General features: G+C 28.4%; 2 protein-coding genes across 2 annotated transcripts; one reads left to right on the top strand and one right to left on the bottom strand.

The window, feature by feature from the left end:
* Window positions 1-875: 875 nt before the first annotated feature.
* On the top strand, window positions 876-11,809 carry LOC123266695 (protocadherin Fat 4). The gene is made up of 18 exons (XM_044731058.1): window positions 876-1,278; window positions 1,353-1,466; window positions 1,543-1,829; window positions 2,029-2,121; window positions 4,055-4,162; window positions 4,243-4,344; window positions 6,330-6,455; window positions 6,546-6,743; window positions 6,811-6,898; window positions 7,996-8,105; window positions 8,274-8,420; window positions 8,995-9,109; window positions 9,679-9,748; window positions 9,825-9,935; window positions 10,777-10,950; window positions 11,022-11,239; window positions 11,310-11,578; window positions 11,651-11,809. Exons 2-18 carry the CDS (start codon window positions 1,400-1,402, stop codon window positions 11,741-11,743), a joined length of 2,376 nt encoding a protein of 791 aa, XP_044586993.1. The 5' UTR covers window positions 876-1,278; window positions 1,353-1,399; the 3' UTR covers window positions 11,744-11,809.
* A 2,025-nt stretch (window positions 11,810-13,834) lies between these two features.
* On the bottom strand, window positions 13,835-19,981 carry LOC123266694 (E3 SUMO-protein ligase PIAS1-like). Its single transcript, XM_044731057.1, has 8 exons — window positions 19,746-19,981; window positions 19,049-19,215; window positions 18,874-18,972; window positions 17,221-17,401; window positions 16,084-16,476; window positions 15,758-15,998; window positions 14,595-15,005; window positions 13,835-14,502 (listed from the first exon to the last, which is right to left on the bottom strand). The coding sequence occupies exons 1-8, from the start codon at window positions 19,767-19,769 to the stop codon at window positions 14,297-14,299; spliced, it is 1,722 nt and encodes a 573-aa protein (XP_044586992.1). The 5' UTR covers window positions 19,770-19,981; the 3' UTR covers window positions 13,835-14,296.
* Between the last annotated feature and the right edge of the window lie 208 nt (window positions 19,982-20,189).

Genomic DNA, 20,189 nt, shown 5'->3' with positions numbered 1-20,189 from the left:
TAAAACAGATTTTGTTCCTATGTTAAAAAAAAAGAGACATGGTTTGAAAAACTTGCCTTGAACTCTTCAAATGAACCGATATTAATGATACGCCTCGTGACATTCGATGTAGTTTTTCCATTACAAACAAGTGGCTCAATCAAAATAATCAATCTGTCAAGAACCTTGGAAGTTAATGGACTTTGTTGCAATCGACGTTATTTTTTAAATTAAAAATCTGTTTAAACTTTGAAATCGGTTAGCACATTAGCTTAAAAGTTATTCAAAGAAAACATTTTTATGAGTTTTTTTTTTTTTAGATTTAACAAAATCTATTAGACTGAATCGTTTGAAATTTTCAAATAATCTAAATTCAGGGTACCCTTTTAGAATGTCGTAAATCCTTTTTTGATAGATCGATCTTTTCATCAGAGGTTATCAGAGATTTACACACAAACTCTCTTCACGCTGTGTTTAAGTCCTTCTTTGGATCTTGATAGGATTATTTTTCACCTCAATACAGCAGTTAAAGATGAAAAAACTTTATAAATTTTTGTGAGTAAATAGTATTACTTTGTAATTTAAAAAAATTTCTTCTTTACAAAAATCTACTCTAATAAATTGACGTAAAATACTTGAAATACCTATCATGTAAACAGCATCTTTTTTAAAGTTAATTTATTTTTGCCATCGCGATTAGTCGAGAAAGTATAGATTGGCCTGGCAAACAATTGAAGTAAAACAAACATCCTTTGTTCTATTTCTCAAGCAATGCAGGTCAATTTATATTATACAGTTTACATAGTTTTTATCATTTTTATATTATGTTTCGCGACAATTCCTTTTATTTAAAAAATAAAATTGAGTGAGTTCGTTCATGATGGATGATGGTTGTACGGCGACGCTGTTTATGAACACCTGTTCATATAAATGGGGAGACTATCCCCCCTTACCTGTCCACTTCCTGAGTGTCTGCTCGGTTCTGTTTGTATTAAAGTCTCGAAAGCAGACCATTTTACGGCCCTACGGCCAGTTTTACCGGACATTCACCAAATCTTTTATGACGCTATTTTTTTTTCTTTTTAAATCTGGGTGATACTTAAGTTACAATTGTCAGTAGATTTAGTGTTGAAAGTAATTTGTGTAATCAATAATAAAATAATAATTGTATATTTGATAAATAGTGGCAATTTGTGAATTATAATTTATCGTTTTCTCTTTTTTTTAAGAAAAAATAACAGTGTGGTTAAATTTACATCGTTATTGTGATAAAATTAGGTTGCGAATTATTTTTTCGTAGTAAGTGAACAGAAAAAATCTATAAAATTTCGAAATGACGAATAATTATTTGAAAACTGAAAATTCTTTTGTAGATGGTGGAGGAAAACATAAATAGGATCCGTAACTATTTTCAACTAGTATGGAAAATAAAATGATAAAAATATTGTTCATTTTATTGTTTCTATTATACTTGACTTATGGGCAAAGTAAGTAACCGATTCATTTAATTCTATTTTTGTTTTCGTAACACTTTCGATCATTATTTTTCTATTTTTATTAAAGTAATCAGAGATACAAGATGCTTTTTGGAAAATGGAGCATCAGCTTCCCATCTTTTTGTTAGCGAAGACAAAAGCGTTGGCGAAACCATAGGAGTACTCGGTGTACTTGGGGATCCAAGTATTAGCGGCGATATTGAACTTAGACTCCAAGAACATGATAGTCCGGTAACAATATTACCTAATTCTAGAAATTTAACTCTCGTTAAAGCTCTTGATAAAGAAGGAATTGATGGTCCTGCTAGTGTTTACATTACTGTTATTTGCGAAAGACGGCATACTTTGGATCCGGTAAGTTCATTATTTTTATTACTTTATTTGTAATCTATAAGTCAAAAGTTGTTTCTAAATCCCGAAAATACAAAAAAACTTTCTAATACTTTCTAAAATTTATGCTTGCGAAAATGTTCATTTTTATAAATAAATTACAATTATTAAATATTGTATAAATGAAATGAACCATTACTAACTATTGAATTTCATTGCACAGGCCTTTCCAATTCCGGTAAATATAAGAGTTACTGATGCTAATGATAATGCACCCCAGTTTATCAACGCTCCATATATTTTAAATATTTCTGAAGTAAGTAAAATAAAATTTAATAGTTTATAGATTATTCTTTATTTTTTATATACATATCGTTAGAAATAACTACTTATAAGAAGAAGAAAGAGAAGAAATAGATTTAATTTATTAAAGACCAAAAGACGAAAATTTAAAACCAGAAGTTTTCTTGAAAGAAGTTAAAAGATAATTTATTCGGTATCTTTGCAACTTTCATTGTTGAGCCATTAATGCATGAAATGCAGCAAAGCGTAACTTGAACAACCAACAAGTATAGAGTTAGTGATGATAGTGCGCATCCGCTGTGTTAGTGTGGCACTGACCAGGCAATAGTCCTAGTATAGCTACACTCAATACGCGTAACACCCGCACTCACCTCGCCGTCCCACTTGATTTTAATGAACAAGAGTTTTAGTTATAAGCACTCACCGGCTTTTACCGTTATAATAAACTTCTTCTTTCTGATGTTAGTAAGATATGAGTAAATCGTTATCAAACTATTATTTGAATAAAACAAGAGAAAATTACCTTTAGACCATTTTCTAACGATATTAATAATTTTTGAACAGTTACATTTATGTAAATGTAAATATTATGTTCATACAATGTAACTTTAAGCATGGAAAACCTTTTACAAGTTTAATAATTCTAATTGCTTACTTGGATGTTGCGTCTTCTTTATTCTTAAAATAAAAAAAAATACATACAGTAAAACCTGGGTACACTGACCACTCATGGTTCTAAAAAAGAGTGGGCATTGTACAGAGAATAATAAAAAATTTGATAGTAAAGCACTTACTATTCATTTACGAGAATGATCGTCAATTTTAGTTTGTTTTAACTTAATTACGTGAGTCTCTTTTTAATCCACTCTTCTTCAATCTGTTAATATACATTGATAGAAGGATTTGTTAATATTTAATAATCTTTATTAACTGTTAATGAAGAATTTTTCAATATTAGATGATTTAATAAATATTTATTAATGGTTAACAAATCGTATATTAAACACAATTTATTTTTATTATTAAAAAATATTTTGAAAATTCTGTTTGTTGTAAAGTTATATCAAATACTTCACAGTAAACTTTAATGTTCCATTGTAGTTTAATCTTTCTTCATTCTTATTTTTCTTTGTTTTCCTCTTTTTCCTCTTTTATTATTATATCGTTGCTATTATTTTTGATGCAATCATATAAAGTTTTATTTATATTGCCAGATTATATTTGGTGAATATGCAAGAAATCAGAACTCAAAACAAAAATTATTGACACGTAACAACCGATTGTCTTTAAAGTAATTTTCTAGGATCGAGAATATTTTTTTCTGCCCTCCAGGCGGAAAGTGGCAACTTTCGGCCCGCTGCGCTAAACGAAATTGCCGCTTTCCGCCTCTGTCGGACAGAAAAATAGTATACAAACCTATGGCAGGAAAATAATAAATATCTCAGATCACATATATGTCGACCTCGGCTTCGCCTCGGGCAACATATATGTGTTCTGAGACATTTCTCATTTTCTTGCCACAGGTGTGTAATATACTATATCGAATCAAGATAATTTTTCTATTAGTGTCGAGTGTTATACACTTGAAATTTTATTTATTCCTATTTTCTTTTGCTCTGCATTACTCTGAATTTCAAACGAAAAATTAGAAAATCAACTGCATAAAATCGGTTTTAGAATTATCGATTTAAAAATTTTAAAATACTGAAGAATATAGGATCAAGAAAAGCATGATTCATTGCTGATAATTTTATAACTACCATCAACCAACTATTACCAATCGTTGATCGGTCAGCTATCGCATGAATTTAATTGCCTCGACAGGCTATCAACAAAGTTGTATTCTTTGAAATTATTTTGTTTTGATCCTAATTAAATTAGTTAGATATTCTTTTTAAGTATTATTGTATTTTATTGTAATTAAAATATTTATATATCTGATTAAGGTCACTGTTGTGGGTACTAGAGTGTTACAAGGAGTACGAGCTGTGGACTTAGATCAGCCCGGACCTTATTCGACTGTTCAATACGCTGTTCTCCCAGGCCCATATTCTGTAATTATTAAATTCATTTTTATTGCAATTATTATCTAAGAATTGTATGTTTGAAATACTCATAACAAAACTACTTTTAGGATTATTTTTTTTTTATAAATGCTCTTGAAGGAACACTTGTGCTTAGAAAACCACTGGATTATGAAACTTTGCAGAATTTTTCTGTAACTATTCGCGCCCAGGTAATTTTTAAATATTTTAGATTTTTATAAATTTTTTTTATACAATCAAACGCATTGTTTGCAATGCTCAGCTATATATGTATCATTCTATACTGAAAAATTATTGAATCAAGATAGTCATTTTAAATAGTATATTACACATCTAGGGCAGTAAAATAAGAAATGTCTCAGATCACATGTAATTGTTGTCCGAGGCGAAGCCGAGGTCAATAAACATGTGATCTGAGGCTTTCTTATTTACTGCCCGTGGTGTGTATACTATTTTTCTCCTCGACGGAGGCGGAAAGTGGCATTTTCGTTTAGCGCAGCGGGAGGAAAATTGATGCTTTCCGCCCGGAGGTGAGAAAAAGTTTTATCGTCTTTAATGAAAGAAAAAAAATTTTTCAAACTAAGAAATTTTTCTTGGTTTGAGTAACTTTGCTTGATTTATAAGCTTTTTATCTTTTTTCTAGTCGATTAAACTCTCAAAAATGATTTTTTTTTGCTCGACGGGCAGAAAGCGTCAACTTTCGGCCCGCTGCGCTAAACGAAGTTGCCCCTTTCTGCCTTCGTCGAGCAAAAAAATAGTATACACTCCACGGGAAGTAAATAAGAAAGCCTCAGATCACATGTTTGTTGATATATGTGATCTGAGACATTTCTTACTTTACTTCCCTAGGTGTGTAATATACTATTCTTGGTTCAAGAATTTTGGTATTGAATCAAATTAATTATTTTCATGTACTAAATACTATCTTTTTACGGGGTGACTTTACTAATCTTCAAATTTTGTGAAAAATTGGAGTCCATGATTTTATTTTTTCAATAATTTTTTTTGCGAAGAAAATGAATCTTTAAATAATGTTTTTAATCGACAATTAGTCGAAAATATATTATTTTCGATGTGAAACAACTTTTTAAAAAATTTATGCACACTACTAATTCTTCCATCATTCTCACTTAATTTCAAAATAATAAATTACTTGTTAAATAATATATGTTTATTTATTTAGATTTAATGGAAAGGGAATGTGTTATAATTTGTAAAATTGTACATCTGAAATATACAATAAATAAATAAATAATACTTGTGTGTATTTTACACTTTATTTATTTGTACTCGAAAAAAATACGCACATCCTTGATAAAAAAAAAAGTATTGAGACAAAGAAAAAAGTATTGAAGAGAATTGGTTTTCTAGTCAATCCAATACTTTTCAATACTTTTCTCTTTGTGTCAATACTTTTTTTTATTCAGGGATTACAAAAATTTCATTTGTCTAAAAAATTCTAAGGATTTAGAAAAACGTCAAAATGTCGTAAGGCCAATTAAATGATTTTCTCAACTTTAATTTATTTTTATGTATTTTTAAAGTTTGGCATAAAAAAGGGTGATGCTTGCATTCGTTTTAGAATTGTTCCTGTTCATCAAAAATTAATGAAAAAATTAAAAAATTAGCGAAGTCAAAAAAGTCAATACTTCAAAGCGCTTTAATGTTAATAACTCAAATTTTCAGAGCAATTTTTTATCTAATTTGTAAAATTGTTACAAAATTTGAATGGATCGGTTGGAGTCACTCCGTCATAATGATTTTATCTGGTGAAGGGACTCATATACTTTGTAATTCGTTTAAATCTAATCAAAAGTCTGTACTTCTTTTAGCCAGGTTCAAAAAATTTTGTATACTGATAGAAAGATTTCTTAGTATTTAAAAAGATTTCTTTGTATTTAAGAAATCATTTCTTAAACATCATTTCTTAATATTTAAAAAATATTTCTTTGTATTTAAGAAATATTTCTTTAATAATAAGAAATATTTCTTAAATACTTAGAAATATTTCTTAAATACTAAGAAATATTTTTTAAATGCTAAGAAATGATTTCTTAAATACAAAGAAATCTTCTTAAATGCTAAGAAATCCTTCTATCAGTGTATTGAAGCTCTTTTTTCCTCACTGATTTAAGTTAGAGTTTATTGTACCAGTAAGAAAATTATTTTTTTTTAGGATCAAGGAAACCCGCCTCAGTCCTCTGTTACAACGTTGATAGTAAATGTTATCGATGCAGATGACCAAAATCCTGTCTTTAGTCACGATCAGTATAGAATTGTTATATCTGATGAAACCAACGATGTATAATTTTCAATAAAATAAATTTTTTTCTTTAATTTAACACCTTCAAATAGCACAACAAAATAAGATTATTTTATTTAATGATTTTAGGAGAAAATAATTTTGCCTGTCGAACCTGTGCCAATTAAGGCTATAGATCAAGATATTGGCATCAATGCACCCATAAAATATACAGTTCAGAATGGTATGCTGCCGTTTTTACATTTAGATTCTCAAACTGCTGAAATGACTTTAATACAAAGATTAAAAGATCGGGAATTACTTACACCAACCACCATAGTCATCAAGGTAAAACTATCACATTTAAATAAAACGTAAAAAAGAAAAATAATGTAATGTAATTTTTATTTTTCAGGCAATACAAATAGATAATCCAGACAGATTCAGCTTAGCAACCGTTATAATATCGAGAGAAAATAGCCTAAATGCAATCCCTACTGCAGGTAATTAAAAATAAAAAAAAAGACTTGGAACTAACAAAATATAAATAATAAATTATAAGCATGACATTTTTTTTTTAAATATATTTTTCTAAATTGAAAGCCAGTTTAGATTAACATTTTTTTTGTACCATATTAGACTAATTAAAAAATTTTTTACTCTTTATTTCAATAACGCAAAAAAATTATTTTTAAACTAATGAATTTTGTTAAATATGAAAAAATTGAAATTACTAATCATACTTTTTTGAAAAATCAATCAGTTGACTTTTATCATTTTTTAATGAAATTATTGTCTGTTTGAAAGTTATTAATTTATAATGATAATCAGATCTTGTTAATTTTGATTGAGGGACTTTTTAACCATTACCTCACGGAAAATATCGATTTTTTGAACCCCGTGTTTTCCCTTTAATCACGCTCTGTTACATCTTTTTAACTTCTACCGTCACGTTTGACATGCCCCCTCCCTACTCCTATGATCGTGAGGTGATATTTAAACGACCCCTTGTATGTTATTAGTCACTATACTATTTTGATTTCGTTTATGGGCATAATCCATTTATTTTACTTCTATTATACCGATAGAATTCTGAGTAGTTTATTGACAGATTTAAATTAATAAAATGCATAAACCTTTTAATTTTAGAAATCGATGTCAATTTAAAAATTTAGTATTTACATAATTTGAAGCCAATGATTGTATCCGACAATTTGTTTATCAAAATTAATATATTTAAAACAAATTTTAAACTGTCTCATAGAATAAAAAAGATTTTGATTACTCTTTCATGAAGATAGATATTTTTATCAAAGAATTCATTCGAGGCACTTGTAATTTTTGAATTGATGGTGAACTTCGAAAATTTTGAACTTTTATGCCTACAACTTCAGACCAGAAATTTACTGTAAATTTCTCTTTGAAATTGAACAAAAATTGTAGAAATGAATTTTCGAACATTTTAAGATGGTCACAAACAGATCAATCTAATATTTCTTACAACACTTTAGATCTGATCTTTTTTGTTCAATGCATCTCTAGTTGTTTAATTTAATGATTATAAATTTTAACTAAGCATTCTCTTTTTGTACCAAACCAGGTGAAGAGATGCCAATAAAATTTCTTCTCAAAGATTTTACAATAAACGTTCCAGAAAATACACCATCTGGTAGTGTTATTCTCTCTACTGGTCTCAACAAAATAAACACTGTAAGTGAACAATTCATATATTTTCATCTATCCAACCGCACTGATTACAAGATTGTAGTATTAAACTATTTAATCATTATTAGATGTGTGCGGAGCGAATGCGTCTAATTGAAATCTGAAGCATAGTCAATTGTGGTTACTAATAAATTGTTTATTAAATTGTTTTAGAATTTAAGATTTTGGCTGGAAAGTTCAGACGATACCAAAGATAAATTTATTGTTTCTTCTGCTGGAGAAATAATTCTTAACAAGACATTGGATTATGAAAAAAAAACTCACCATAATTTTGTGATCCACGTAACAGATGGTATTAATGTGTGTATATATACGTAAATAAGTATAAAAATATTTTTATCTCTTTTAGTACGATTTCCAGAAAAATTCGACTTCTTAAAAAATATTCCGAAAAAAATAAATGTGACCATTATTAGAGTATAAAATCTTCTATAACTAAATCATCGAAATTAATCCTTTCATTAACTGACGACTAACAGAGTTCGAAATCGTTCCAAAAATATAAATAGTGTTTCATTTGGGATCATTTTCGGAATGACTGTACTATAAATTACGAATTTAGATGAAGATTTGCGTAAAATTAATATTTTCCATTTCGAACGCGATTTATTGAGGTTGATATAAAACATTTTCGAATTAATCATTGAGTAAATGCAAAAGCTTTTTTTTTAATGTGGATAGATAAATTGGTATTTGAAATTTGTTTTCTTTTCCTGAATTTCTTTGGTTAGAAAATAAAAATACCCAAATGAAAAAAAGTTTTAACTATCTGACTTAATATTATCTATATTGTTTTCAAAATTAACCATTTCATAAGTGTCTAAAAAATAAAATAAAAAAAATTTAACGACAAAATTTTCAACTGCTATTGTAGAATGATTCAGCACGGGTACATGTGTCAGTAGAAGATATTAATGAGTGGGAACCAAGATTTCGTCACCCAAGATATGAATTCCACACTCGTACTCTCCGGGAAGGATCTATTGTCGGTAAGTTTGAAAAAACAATTATCGTTTAGCCCTAGAGTTATCATCAAAAGTGACCTAATGACTTAAAAAAATATAAATGAAAAAAATCGAATTATAATATGATAATGTCGTGGACAAAAATCTGCAGTCACGCAGCAACAAGGAAAACACTGAAATTCAAATATATCAATTAAAATACTTTCCGCTAAGATAATTGAAAATTTAAAAATATTGAAAAATTACTAATTTCAGTTCAATTAGCTCCGAATTTTAATGAGTTCTTGTTCTCAGAAAATAACAATACGTATCACAAATTGCATTAAAATCAGTTGATTTGTTCAGAACATATCGCGATTCAAAAATAAAAAAAAATGTTTCTTTAAAATAATTTTAAGTTTCTGTGCTCAAAAAAGTCGGTTGAATGTCGTAAACTTCATCTCGATCAATTGATTCATTTTTGTCAGATTTTTGAGCTTAAAGAGCTTAAAATGTATTAAAAACTCTATTTTTGAGCTTGAAGAGTAACATGATATCAATGAAATTACTAGAATTACTTTAGATCTTTAATTAAAATAATTATTCACTTACAGGAAGAGTTGAAGCGGCTGACGGTGATAGGGGTGATAAAGTTATATTGTCGTTAAGAGGACCCGATGCTCGGTATTTATACTAAGTAGTTTTAATAATTAAGATTTTAAAACTTTTAAATAACTACTTTGGATTTATAAATTTCTAGATCTTTTCATATCAAGGAAAATGGTGAGCTTATTTTAATATCTTCTGGGCCATTCAACGGTACATTAGCTCGTTTGGTGGCTGTTGCAACCGATTCCGGAAAACCGCCACGGTATTGTTATCATTATTTAGGATAAAAGTACCAGTTTTCGACACTATTCTGTTGTTCTATTCTTCTATGATACTGTACAGACATATACAAAGAAAATTAATTTTCTAATAGATAATCCATCAATTTACCTTCTTTGATTTTTAATTAAATATTCATATAATTTGAAAAATCAGTGCACGAAAAAAAAATTAAAAACCATTTTTTTACCCAATTAGTAAAATACTATAATCACTAAATAATTTTTATTGTTTAGAACAGTAACTTTCTGCAAATAAATAAAATATAATTTTTAATTTTAATATTTAAATAATAAATATCAATAGAGTTGAATTTTAAAATCATTATTTTATTATTATTTGAAACGATATTTTTAAATAATTGTAGTAGTACTTATCAGTTACATTTTTTTCTGTATAGTTTTATCAGCTTAGCCATATAATTCGAAAACAACATCAATCAAAAAAATTAAACATCTCGTTCCATGATAATTTATTAGATGAGTCACCATTCACAGAAAATAATTTTCAATTAGGCTATTTTTCGTATTTTAATTCATACCGAACTAATAGTTAAATTATTATCATTTTAATTTAATTACTACGATGATAGATAATTAAATTAATGATTATCCATATTTAAGAAATTTATAGTATTTCATAGATGATGAGACATAAACAAATAAATTGTATATTAATTTATATGAGTCAATTATTTATATTTTTCCCCTATTAGTATTTTGCTAAAATCTTTTAAGTGTCTAAAACTGGTGATTTTTATTTTATTCTTCCATGTTTATGATGTATAAAAAATTACTGTAACGTTACTTTTTATTCATTTACAGGACTAGTATGATTCCGTTAATTGTACACTTACCTAACACGCGATCCAGCCCGATTGCCGCCCGTGCTTCTCCACCTTGGATTAGTAGTAGTATTTTTCTTATAGCTGCTTTTGGAGTAGTACTGGGTTTACTTGGCATAGTTATATTAATTCTTATTTTATATATTTATAAACAGTAAGTCAAACTAATAATTATACAAATTATACAAGTGAAAAGGAATAACTTGAAATTTTTTTTTTTTATAGTAAACATCCAAAAAATGAAGGGTTAGTGAGTTCAATTGGAACAGGATACAGAGATAAATCATCAGTACCTTCTGCTTTAAATCCCAGTCCTCAAATTTTAGGGGCGAATGTTATTAACGATACTTCAGAAGATGCAAAAAAAAAGCACCGTTCAAGAAATAAAAATGTTAGCAATCCAGTTTTTGGAAAAGATGATGAAAGCTTATACAATGCTGGAGGTAAAAATTTGAATACAATCTTCATTTGAATAGATTTCAATTCTATACAAGTATTTTATTTTTGTTACAGGTGCATTATCGACGCGGCATATACCGGGATATAATAGACACAAAGTTGCTCCGTTACCAGTCCCATCTTCATTATCAGCAACGTCAAATATTCCCAACATTGGTGGTTTAGTACAAAATATGAATGATTTAAGTGCAAAAGTCAACATTGACACTCTGTCGCAAGATTCTTCAAATTATTCAGCTGATCCGCCTGACTCATTAATTCCTGTTTGGCCAGCAGAAGATTCTTCGAGACATGTAAAAAAATTGTCTTGGAATGATGACAGGGTAAGTTATTTTTTATTTTTTACTAAATTCTTATAAATAATAATACATTTTAACTGTGTTTTTTTTTTTAAGATTGCAGATAAAGTTGCTGATGAAAAAGCAGAGCAACGAAGTGAAAATAACTATCAAGGACCTGATAAATTAAATCTTACAGTTTATTTTTAAAATAATTTAATGATAACATAAACTAATAATTTTTCTTAAACCAAAAATTTTTTTTTAATTAAAAAATGACAAGATTCAATGTTACTATTTATTAAGTTTCCATAAATTCAGTTTTTTACAAAAAAATTATTATTTCTCTTTCCTATCTTAAATCTAAGGAACTGTTAAGTTTGTACCAAACACAGTTTTGACCCAGTGTAAAAAATATCAATGGTTCACATTAAAGTAGTACCCTCGCCAAAGTCGTTTTCTTTGGATTTTTTTTTAATTTTGGCAGATTAATGTTCATATAATTCTGCGTCGATTGGCGCAATTTGAGAATTTTTGACCATCTAGTTTCCGAGATATTTAATTTCAAAGTTTGAGTTTTGAACGCTCTTATACATTACGGTATACGGGATATCGAAAAATTTACCTACAAACATTTTTATATCTTAGAAACTTTTCTTAGGATCTTTTTAAAAAACTACAGTAACGTTAACTAACAACTAAACAATTAAAAAAAAAAAAATTCATTGATAATTACCACACAGTTTCAGAGATATTTATTAGTAAGTAATGAAAAATTTACCAGACTTTAGCCGAGGAGGGGATACGTTAATAAAGCTGTGGCAACAGCGCAAGTTTTGTGTGCCGCGAAAGAAGTATGAGACGCGCATGCGTTGACAAATTTGAAAAGTTTAATTTACGTTAGGTGTAATATTATAGTTATTAATTTTATTTATTTAAAAAAAAACTATGATTATTTTATGAAAATAAGTATTTTTTTATGATACTAAAGTTAGCCGACATTTTTAATTTTTTTTTAATAATTAAATTAGAAAAAAAAAAAACATTTTTTTTATATTGCATTTACAGTTTTTGAAGTTTTTTTCAAGTGAAATTTTTTTTTTATTTTTTTGTAATCATTTTTTCAATAAAAAAAATTCTAAAAATTTTTAAATGTCGGCTGAATTAATTTTCATTTTTTTTTATATTTATTAAAAATTCAAAAAGTTAACAATTTTAATATAATAATATATATTAATCTTTCATAAGTTATAAAAATAATAGTCAGATGGAATAATAAAAAATACTTAAATTTAAAATCAGTTAATACATAAACACAAAAATTTAATTACTTATTTTTCTGAAAAAACAAAACAATATTGACAATTATTTTTTTTTCTATTTGTTATTTGTATAGTTATTTGCATATGTGCTAGAGATTTCTGTCGTTTTTCAAGGACTTTTTTTATGAATCGTCTTTTATAAGTCGATTTTTCAGACATTGTTATTATATTTCCGAATAAATGTATGTAAATAAATAAATAAACGCATGTATCAAAACAGAGGTTAGTCTACAGCTAGTCCAAAACACTACAGTATAACCACTATAAAATATCTTAACGCTCACGCAGTGTTGCCAGACTTTTCAAACGATCAGTTTCTTGTTCGTGATTGGCTGAAATAAGTACATAAACAGCAAAAAGTTTTAGGCTTGTCAATAATGACTATCCGGTATGTGTACCGTACACTCTAGCATAAACTTTTGACGACGGAAGTCGCGAGGGTAATACCTTAATGAATGAAATAGTTGAAAATTATATTTCAGGAGCTCTACCCTTCATGATTTAGTGTCTTTGAACTTGCTGCGCGCATGTGCTCGAATAGTTCCAAGACTGTGCGCATGCGTTCGAATAATTCAAAGGGACGGCGTCTTAACCCTTTCCCGGTTGACCTTGAATACCTACGCTCAATTTGAATCGTACGTCTTACTCTTAAAATGAGAGAGCTATAGTCTATTTTTTAGAGAGGGGGCCAGAAAAACGGTAGAAGGGGACGCTTGCCTACACTACCACAACTAAACTTTCACTCATACAGCCTTACAACGGACTTTGATTGGCTCTATCCCCACTTGACTCACCGATACTCTGAGTGTTAATGAAACATTTGAGTAGATAAAGAAACGAAACAAAAAAATCTTTGAAATTAAGTTTTCTATATATTATTAGAGACATAAAATTGCATATAAAAACAAAAAATGAGCAAAGAAGGGGTTGGCATCAGCTATAAAATAAAATAAAATGAAATAAAAATAAAAATACATGGTTGTTATACGATACGTTTTGTCTTATAAAATTTATTTTTAATCAAAACCATGATACATATGAATGGCAATGGCTCATTGCCAATATTTCATTAAAATATTATTGCATATTATTCATAGTACGCAAATAATTTGCAAGTTCACTTAAATTAACGTTGTTTAAAGTAAAGTATATTGACGAATTATCGAAAATAAGTAGTTTAATTGAATTTTTATTCTTTTAGTTTGGAAATGATTTCTGAAATGAATTATACAATAATGATAGTCACGTGGACATTTTATTCATTAAAATAAAATAAAAATACGTTTGAAAAATAAAAAATAACGTTTCTTTGTAATGATACTTTAATGATTAAATAATTACAAACATAAAAGTATTTATTTGAATTGTAGCTGACAATCCATTTTACAAAGATACATTAATCAAATTTGATAAAAAAGTTACCGTTTTAAAAAAATTAACGTTACTCTAAATCAATAATCATAAGTTCTGGAGATTCACTGGTACTACTAATCGCACTGTGATTTGATTGACTTTTTTTAGGTAAAAGAGTAGCACCTTTCTTACTAGAGGCTTTATAATCATTGTCGTCATCATCTTCGTCACTTGAAATCAAATCGATTACTGGAGCACTTTTCTTTTCGGGCGTCGAAGCCACATTTCCTTCATCTGAAATGAAAATAAGAATTTATAAATAATATATTAACAAACACAAAGAGTATAATAAATAAAGTCTATAAGATTGGGTTTCTTCACTTTACCTAAATCGACTGTATCTACATCAATTTTTGGACGAGACTTAGTGTCAGACTTATCACTCTTTTCTTTATCTCGATCCTTTTTAGATACAAGATTTTCCCATGACCCATCTTGTAACAATTGTATTTCATTGACGTCAGCCAATAATTTATTAGATAATAGAACTTCTTGGAAATATCCATCAATAACAAGATGATCATAGAGTGCAGGTTTGTCACAAACTGGGCAGTTCCACGTTGGTTTACGTTCATTCATTTGTAAGAATAATGATGCATCAAAACATTGTAGATGTGAACAAGTAGAAGAACGACAGGGCGTGCTCATTCTCATTTTTCCAAGAGGACAGGCAAGTGAAACACGCAAAGAAGTTGTTGCAATTTCACTGTCTGCATCTTCATTCAATTTCTCTTTAACTAAAAATTAAATTTTTGGTTAGATCTGTAGAAATAATTAATTGTTTTTATTTATCTAGTGCGAAATTCCTGACTTTACAAAAACAAATACATTAATGAAGTTTTGTATCTACTTTTATTTTCTAACACCCTTAAAAACCGGTGTATAACTTTTACTAAGCTCATTACAGTGAAAATCTTTCTAGATAAGAAATATACTAATCAAATTCGAAGTTCAGATTTTTCCCTGATAACATTTTAGGCCAGGCTTTATGGAAGTCTAGCCTAGATTTCGGAAATTCTAGTCCAAGATTTTTACTTGAGAATCATCGAATTGCTGCAGATCATTGATCAAGATTTTTGGGCTAGGCTTGAACGAGAATATGACCAAAAATTTCATGTTTCTACTACCCTATTCCTTGGTATCAAAAAGAGAAGGGGTGTGCATGCGTAGTCTTTTGTGATCCTCACGCAAGTCTGTCAAACGTCTTGACTTAGAATTTGGAAGTCTGGCTTCAGAACCGACAATCAGATTTGACCAGACTAGAAGTATTGTTCAACATTCTGTTCAAAAATATTGTCCAATTCTGCCGCTAGTCTGGACAAAGAATCTTGATAAACTATCTTGTTCAAAAATGTTCCATTTTTTACCAAGATTGTGTTCAAGTATCTTTTTCAAATTCAATGCTACTAGTGTATAACTTAACTTTATCAAACGTTCAGCGAAGTTGAAAAATATCAGTTTGTATCTATATATAATAATAAATAGTTACTTAGTCCTCGAGTATAATCAGAATGTCGAGCTCCTTTGGTCTTTAATCGGTTTAATAATTCTGAACTGGTCAATTTTCGGACAAGATAAACAGCCACTGCATATCTTCTTCCATAATCAGCTGACCAAGTTATTTGAATTTGGTTTCCGACAGTAGGTGATAATTTCACTAGTGGACTTATGTTAACCGGGCGGGGTGGACGTTTAGGCTCAACTCCTGATTTGTTTGTAGGTATTGGATTCTAGATAAATTAAAAATACATTTATAAAAATGAATCCAAAAAACATGCTTTGCAATAATTGATAGTAAATTCATGTTGAAAATACCGGTAATGGGCAGAGTTTGCCATTAACTTTAACACCAACGCCTGGTGGAAAGTAGTCTTCTTGCTCACATGAAGTTTCTTGTAAGCAAAATCGCATTTGTACTTGAACTGTGTAATCCATTCTGCTACCGGCTCGACAATCTCTTGAATTGGCAATATCATTGGCTTGTTGTGGAGTCAAATGGAAAAGGAATGTATTTTCTTGAATTCTTATCGAGCCTTGTGGCATTAAACTTGAAGGTTTTAATAGCTCTCCTAATAAATCATAGAATGGTAGCTTTTTCAGTCTAACATCTGGATGAATAGGATATTGGCTGGATTGTTGAATTTGTAGTGTAGGTGGAAGTACTTTTGATGGATAGGGATACGGTTGATATACACTTGTATTAGAACGCTGAAAAATAAAAATTAATTTTAAAAAATTATATCCAGATGAATATAGACATTACTTCGATGAAAAAAAACGATCGTCAATTTTTAGAATTGAAAATTTGAAAACGTCATTTTTCGATAGTTCATGGTTAACGTCTATTTATTATTCCAACTTCGATAAATTACAAGAAAAAAATATCTGGTTCAAACAAAACTTAATCATTAATTTTTTTATTTTTGATGGCCAAAACAAATTGGAGCGGTGATTCTAAACAATTTTGAACTTTTAAAAAGTTAACAATTCTTGATTAAAATAATACTCAATAGCTCATATGAATGATTGGAAAATTAAAGTATCATGCAGTTTGCAACATTACATAACCTACTGAATTCAAAGTTTTTGACAATTTGAAGTGAGTTGGTTTGCTTGATTTGGAAAAATAAAATAAAAACATGTTTTTTTTCGAAAAATTTCTACACGACTGTACTGTTCAATTTCAAGAACTAATCAGCTTTATTCTTCAAGAAAACCACTGTTAAATAGAATGGAAAATAAAACTGTAAATGGTGTAAAAATAATACACAAGAGAATTTAATCATAAATATAGAAATCTGGAATAATTAATAACCAATTGATTAATTACTTAGTATGATCAATCATTAGATTATTATAATCTCTATCTCTTGAATCAATCTTAATTTTTTCAAGTCATCAACACTTGTAATGCTACAAATGAATATAGTACAAAAAAAAAAAAAAATTTACCTGTGCTGTTACATTATTATATGTTGTGGGTTGATATGCTGCCGCAGATCTAGTAACTTGCGATTGTGGCATCGAAGCTTGATGAGCTGGGGGTAGCTCTTTAGATGAAAGGGATGTAGGTGATGGTTGCTGTTGACTTGACCTTGATTGCGTTCGAGGCCACGCTCGGGTATGAGGTTGTCTAAGAATTGACGATTTAATATTAAATTATTCTAATAAATATACTGTACAAACAAATACTTTCAGTTTGTGTGCAGTAAAACACTATATAGAAATGAGGAGGATAGGAAATCTGTACCTGATAAAAAAATCTAATTAGTGTTAAAATATTAAGAATTTAAAAAAATAGTCTACCAGAATTAGTTCCTATATAAAAAAAATAAAAAAACATGACAAATCAAAACTGTTTACTTCTTTTGTAAGATGTCAAAGTTTAAAAATTTTTAAAAACTTGTTTTTTTTTTTTTTTTTTTTTTTTTGTAAGCAACCTGCGAATTTTTAAACGGATCAACTTTTTGAATCTCATATTCTTTTGTGCCAAAAAACTGCCGAACCTTGCAAACCATTGAAGGATCACTCGATGTATTTAAAAAATATTACAGGTCAAAAGTGGAAAGAAGTGTTTTTCAATAATTATCGGAATTTCAAATTTGAAAAGCTCAATAACGTTGCAATAAGATTTTCAAGGGGTCGTCTAAAAGTCGATTATTTTCAAAATCGTTTCCTAGTAGAAAACATCGAACGCCGCAAATCGAATCAAAATCCGTTGATTTGTTCTAGAGTGAACCAGAAGCTGATTTGTTCTAAACATTAATAAATACCTTATGATGGTAAACATATTTACGTACGAAAATTGACATTATTTTTAAGGTATAAATTAAGCGACTGGAGAATAGTATTAGCCAATTTTTAGGATAACTTAACTGGGAGAGCTCTTATCGCATAACCAAAAAATCCCGTTTCGATTCCCGGTCCGGGCTGGCCTAATTATTTTTTCGGTTACTGAAAAATTCCCACTGAGTTTTTACCGTTCCCCTATCTTTTCTTCTTTCCCTTTCTCAAATTTACCATAAAATGACGAATGAGCTATTAAAATAGTATATAAGTCTTAGTAAAAAATAAAAAAATGTTTGTATAGTAATAATTTAATACATATACATATTCATGACGAGTGTTGCTGAATTCGCATTCGTTTCGAATTAAATTGTCAAATTTTCTGTGATTTACTCCGAAATTACAGTGACATGGTTGTGACATATCCTAATTGGGTCTGCTATAAAAGAATTGATTTTAATGAGCTTAGATACCAAAGCTAATATTAGGAAACTACATGTTAAGTAGTTTGAAATTGTTAATTTTCAAATAATACAACATACAGATAAAAAAAATTATAAAATTTAACGTTTCACGAACATTATCTCATAGAAATTAATGATACAAAAATTACCAGACATTTGACAGTTTTTGATTACTTTTGACAAGTGAATTCTTATGAAAAAAATAGAAGAAAAGATTCCACACAAATAAATTTTAATAAGCTGTGTGATTTTTTGAAAATATTTTTCTTTAAATTTAAATAATAGTTAGATGTCTGTTGGTTCCAGTATCATAGAAAGTGATATTTGGAGCACTGAAATTTAAATACATTTTTACCTTGAATCGTCCGATCTTTGATGTAAGTTTTGATCGATCGATGGTTCATTACCAGCCCCAGATTGTCCATACATTTGATGAGCTGCAAGTTGATCAGCTCTATAAGACGACGAAAAATTAAATGTAAGACTTTTTGTTAATAATATAACTGTCAGTAAGTTATAAGTTTTATTACTGTATTGTTTTGTATAATTCTCGAATTTTCAGTTGCACAGGGTGAGATCTAAGTCTCAAAAGTTCTAACGCACGTGTTTGCAATTCGTTTTTGCGTCCAGACTTATTTCTACCAGCAAAACCTAAAAGCATCTGAAGCTCAGAGACCCGAAAACTTAATACCATATTCTGTAACATAAAATTATGTTAATAAATCAGTAAATACATACATTTATACATACATTTATACATATATATGAGTGTATATATAAAATAATTAACAAAAAATTCTCATATGAATTGAGAAATTCTCTTATTAACCTTATCAATAACTATATAGAATTAATATTTATTTTAATAATCACATCATCATTGTACTTGTTAAATAATTCTACAAAATCAAACACTAATTCAACATTATTCATTTATTTTAAAATTAACATAATTATTTTTTTAATATTCACAATCATTAGTATATAACTACTTAAATACTGGGTGTTGATATTATCAGGTTTTTCAATATTTCTTATCAGTAATTAATATAATTAATAATTTATAACTATTTGCAATTTGCAATAAAAAGTTTTTATTTTCACCACTTATAAAAAAAATCTTAGATTTAGATAACTTTCAACAGAAATTAGGAATTTTTGTGCAAAATTCCATGATTATTGAACAAAAATTGTTCACAGGTAATTTTATTTAATACATATACTTGCCTCCAATTCATCAGTATCGGCCATCCTCGTAAGTTGCTTATCTGAGGATGCCGTTTTTTAAAATCCCTAATAAAATGATTACTTGAAAAATAATTATTCACTGTTAATAGTTTAGCGTCACATTACATTTTATGGCCTTTTAGGGGTAGAACATCACATTATTATCACAAATGAAATATGTATTATGGTTCACGGTAAAAGTATATTAAATAAAAGTTTATCTGTAAATTCTCGATGAATATAGTAGTTTAGAGAAAAAAAACAGTCCCTATGTTCCGGTTGACTCTGAAGTTATTAGTCGCTTACAGGTGGCACTACTTTTCTATTTGACACATTCAATAATATGGAGCGGTCATTTTGAAATACGTGCTGTTTACTGTTGAAGAAGTAGTACAGTAAAATCAGTAAAATATTTCTAAATTTTAATACGTTATTTATTTTTTT

This window comes from Cotesia glomerata, linkage group LG6 (genome assembly GCF_020080835.1).
Source record: "Cotesia glomerata isolate CgM1 linkage group LG6, MPM_Cglom_v2.3, whole genome shotgun sequence".
NCBI lineage: Eukaryota > Metazoa > Arthropoda > Insecta > Hymenoptera > Braconidae > Cotesia > Cotesia glomerata.
Note: the sequence above shows the minus strand (reverse complement) of the source record. Positions and strands in the feature narration are given on the sequence as shown.